Source organism: Austrofundulus limnaeus, unplaced genomic scaffold, assembly GCF_001266775.1.
Source record: "Austrofundulus limnaeus strain Quisiro unplaced genomic scaffold, Austrofundulus_limnaeus-1.0 Scaffold52, whole genome shotgun sequence".
Classification (NCBI taxonomy): Eukaryota; Metazoa; Chordata; class Actinopteri; order Cyprinodontiformes; family Rivulidae; genus Austrofundulus; species Austrofundulus limnaeus.
This window is the reverse complement of record NW_013952454.1, coordinates 69428-73801: the sequence shown is the minus strand read 5'-3', so window position 1 is coordinate 73801 and position 4374 is coordinate 69428. Positions and strand designations below refer to the sequence as shown.

Genomic DNA, 4374 nt, shown 5'->3' with positions numbered 1-4374 from the left:
AAAAAAAAGAAGGAAGTTATTTTAGAGAACTTAAGGGAGTTTTGATTTCTTTTGTTCTGTTGTCATCAGCAACAATTTGCTGAATTTGGTTTTTTATCTTATGCTAAACAAATTTAATAGTTATTGAATAGTTTATAAAAGTAAGAAAACACATTCTAAAAGTCGTTGTTTACTTACATAATTTGTATAATTGTTTGTGGATTTGCGGGGGGTCCCGGCTAGAAGCTAATGCTGTTTAAGGGGCCAAGTACTTTTAACACTTAAGTACATTTTACATCAGAACATTACTTTTGATACTTTGATACAATAAATGTTAGATACTACTTTTACTCAACTAGAAAATAGTTTACCTTTTACTAAAGTAATTTATGGTAAGACACTTGTTCTTTATTCAACACTGATATTCTCTCTGTTTTTTTGCATGTCATAAGCTTCGTCACATTTCCCATTTACTGTCATTATATTTGTTAACAGCACAGGTCATGAATATGAACCAATGGACAGTCACATTTAAAAATATCAGCTTTTTGAAAGAATGGAGAGTAGACAAAAAATGTTTTATCTGTAACTAAGAAAGTTTCCAACTTCTCTTTTATTTTCTGTACTTTTAAACACATTGTTTTCACAAACACAAAAACATTACAAACTTCTTTTCATCACATTTTTTAAAAAATAATCTCCATATTTTATATAATAACATATTACACTTAAATCAGCCTCTTTGGCGTTACATGTTTTCATCACAGAGTTTTATTTTCTAAGTAAAAACTTTATTTCCTAATTTGCTGAGCTGATATTGCAACCATTCCCCAAAAAAGAGGAAACTCAAAGGGTAGAATAATTTGTGTTGTAAGTGGAAAACCCGTACAGGATACAAAAAAAATGTTAACAAACACATTTACAGGTATTTCATCAGTTTCCTGGTCATATATGTAGATAAAAGGCAAGCAAAGGTTGTAAATGGAGCAGTCTTGAACAGCATTTAAAGGGTAAATTCATTTAAAAGTTAAATGATATTTAGATTTTATTTACAGAAAATGTGTAATTTTCTTTCCTTTTCATCCCCACACAAACCAGTGATACTTTCAGACATTTGCATAAATTTGATCATCCAAGTCAGTCTGCCAAGAAAAAAAAAACAATTAAAATGTCACTCTGTTTTTCTCCAGCTGCAAACAAACAACAACAAAACAAAGTTACGTACCCCAACGTTGCCATAAAAATGATCAGCATCAGCATCAGTTCCAGAACATGTGACATCACTGTATTTCTCTACGCTGGAGGAGGAAAAGAGAATGTAAATATATTTTTATTTGTTCTAAATAAACGTTTACAGTTAAAAGTTATTATTATTATTTTTTTTTCAGAACTGACCATGTGGTTGTTGAGCTCTGAGCTCGTTCTGTCATTATGGTGCTCAAATCAGACTCTGCTGTGTTTCTAGACCTCCCCCTGCAGGAAAAATGTGGTAAAGAGCAACAAAGGCTGAACTTTTCACAAATATCAGAAAATAACTCAACATGGTCACACGCTGGGTTAGCATCCCAGTTCTTTTTTTATATATTTCAAATTTAAATCAACAGACTTTTTGTGTAAAACCTACTCAACTTAAAAATATTAACCTACTGAATTTTTTTAGTTGGATTTTGCACCTAAAAGACATTTTCACTCCCAAAAGCCCAAATGTTTCTTTTTTGTTTCAAGTGGGGTTCTGTGGGAAAGGTATCAACATTCTTACTAGTTAAACTCAGATAGAAGATATACAGTTTAATTCTCACCAGATTGATAAGCTAGAGTTCATGTATGTTGGAAACTCATTAGTTTGGGACAGTTCTTAATTATTTTGTTAACCTTCATTTAACCAGGCAAATCCCACTGCGATCACAGATCTGTTTTGCAGAGGAGGCCCGGGCCTGATGTTTTGGGTCTGTGGGGGGAAACCGGTGCACCCGGAGAAAACTCAAGCAAGCACAAGGAGAACATGCAAATTCTGCACATATAGACCCCAGGTCCAAACGGGGGATTGAATGTCTTGCTGTGAAGGGTCAGTGCTAATTACTGAGCCGTCATGCTGCCAAATTCTAAGAAACTGGTTGGATTAGTCTCACTGAAGTCTGAGGGTCTGTAACCAAGAAATCACAGAACTCTGCAGCTGCTTTTTTAGCAGCCAATTTATGAAAATAGTTATTTTGTAAAAACTAGTAGAAAAAAAACTATATTTTTGGTTGTGCCCTTTCCTCGCCCACCTCTGCTCACATCACACTTCACTCAGTCTCATAAATAATGAGCTAAAACCTGGTGTGGTAGTAGCTTAGAGTCATCCCCAACATGTACTTTAAGTTCTAATAGGTCTCCTGTGCATTATGTCGTTTACAAAATTTGACTAAAATGACTTCAAACTCCACTCTTTTTCATTATTAGATTTGATGAAACCACATACTCATACCTTTAAGCAGTGGTGGGCACAGCTGAGCAAAACGTTAGCTTTAAATTTCTAACTCATAGTCAGCTAACCAAAAATACTGTAGCTTTGCTAATGCTAAAAGGGAGAAAAAATTTATGATGCACTGGCAACTGATCATTAACTGCTAGGATGACTGTCAGTCAGTCTGCATCAAACGTCTTTATCTCCTTTGAGCCGAAGACACAAACCTGTTGATTGCATGATGACGTCTGAGACTTTGGGGATTTCACACAATTCTTGCAACGACATTCCTGGCTCCCTCATATACTCATATTTGTACTTATGTTCTTTTTTTTTCTTTTTACACTAAAACTTTGTAAAAAGAAAAAAAAAGCAAACTTAATGTTGCCTAATTTAGCCTAAATAGTTCTTAAAGTCAAAAATTTAATCCGCTAAATGAAATTTTGTGCCGCTATTAATTGTTAGCCGTTTAATGAAACGCTCACCACTGCTGTCAAAGAACGGTAGACTTTGAATTTTATAATTGATGACTGTGTTCAGGTAACACTTAATTCTTTCAAGTACAGAAACATTAAATAAACATTTCAACTTACCATTTTAGAAAAACTCCAACTGCTATTAAAAGTAGCACCAAGAACCCTCCTGCTCCAGCGGCAATGAAGATAATTAAACTCATGTCTGTAAAAGATGAAATTACACACTGTTGAGATTTCTGTAATGATTAGTAACTCTTTATATTTKACATTGTTGAAGTTTAATACTCATACCCTCGGCCTGTAAAGGCAGTGAGAGTGTGGCACTGCCCTGCGTGTTCTTTGCCCAACAGTACACAAACTCGAAGGACTCAAACTCTGCCCACTGACCCGTGATGGTATAAGAACCATTCTCAATTTTTGCGGGGCCCGGCAGAATTTTGTCACCGAGCTTAAAACTGACTGCGCTGGGAGGATTGGAGTCCACGACACACTTGCACTTCACCCAGTCGGCCTCCGAGAAGCACGAAGACTTGTGGCTAATCTCAGGAGCGTCTGCAGAGACGGGAAAGCCGGTTACAGAGGAGTCCGGTTTGCCGATGATTCACTCCTCGGGATGTTATAGTTTACTCACACAACACGTTGAGGCGTACGGGGSCTGAAGTGTCTCGACCCTCTTCGTTGATGGCAGTGCAGTACAGCGYTCCTAAATGTCTGCTAACTTTCGGCAGGATGTAGAGGTTTCCCTGGTAAAGCCGTGCACCGGTTTCATTCYGCCACTCGTAGCTGCTAGCAGGAGGGTTAGCATCGCTGGAGCAAGTCAGGTCCACAGTTTGGCCCTCTCTAACTTCTGACCTGTATTCAACCGTTACATTCATCGGGGCATCTGCGTCGAAACATTTATTTATAACAAGAGGGTGTTGATTATGTATAAGTTAAGTCTTCTAGATTCCTCCCTGGCAATTCTTTAGTCTTTATCGTCACTCACAACTAAGTAGCAAACTAACACCACAAAAACACTGCACTTTTTTACCTTATATTTTTAGATCACTCATAACAGGGTTACACCCAAACACAGCAATTAAATTATCTTCTATATTTAAAGACATCACTCTCTTATCAGTTGAGTGCAAAGAAGACCAAGTCTAGGTGCATRAAATGCAACATTCAGAACAGAGTGAAGACATATCGTACCTTCAAAACTCATGTAATGAGTGAGATTTTATCAGAACAAACCAGTTCAATAAAACAGGATGCAACAAAACTACTGCAGAAACACAAACAAACAAACAAACAAACAAACAAACAAACAAACAAACAAACAAACAAACAAACAAACAAACAAACAAACAAACAAACATAAAACAAAATAAAACAAAAAACAAAACAGGCAAGAACTCCTCACCATCGTCCAGTCCCGATTAGTCATTGTTTTATTTAAAGGAGACATATCATGCTAAATGCACTTTTTTTTTT

At 36.3% G+C, this 4374-nt stretch overlaps 1 protein-coding gene across 1 annotated transcript; it reads right to left on the bottom strand.

Moving 5' to 3' along the window:
- Nucleotides 1–666: 666 nt before the first annotated feature.
- On the bottom strand, nucleotides 667–3776 carry LOC106517680 (B-cell receptor CD22). Its single transcript, XM_014008660.1, has 6 exons — nucleotides 3533–3776; nucleotides 3193–3453; nucleotides 3019–3103; nucleotides 1375–1452; nucleotides 1205–1277; nucleotides 667–1121 (listed from the first exon to the last, which is right to left on the bottom strand). The coding sequence occupies exons 1-6, from the start codon at nucleotides 3774–3776 to the stop codon at nucleotides 1086–1088; spliced, it is 777 nt and encodes a 258-aa protein (XP_013864114.1). The 3' UTR covers nucleotides 667–1085.
- Nucleotides 3777–4374: the final 598 nt, after the last annotated feature.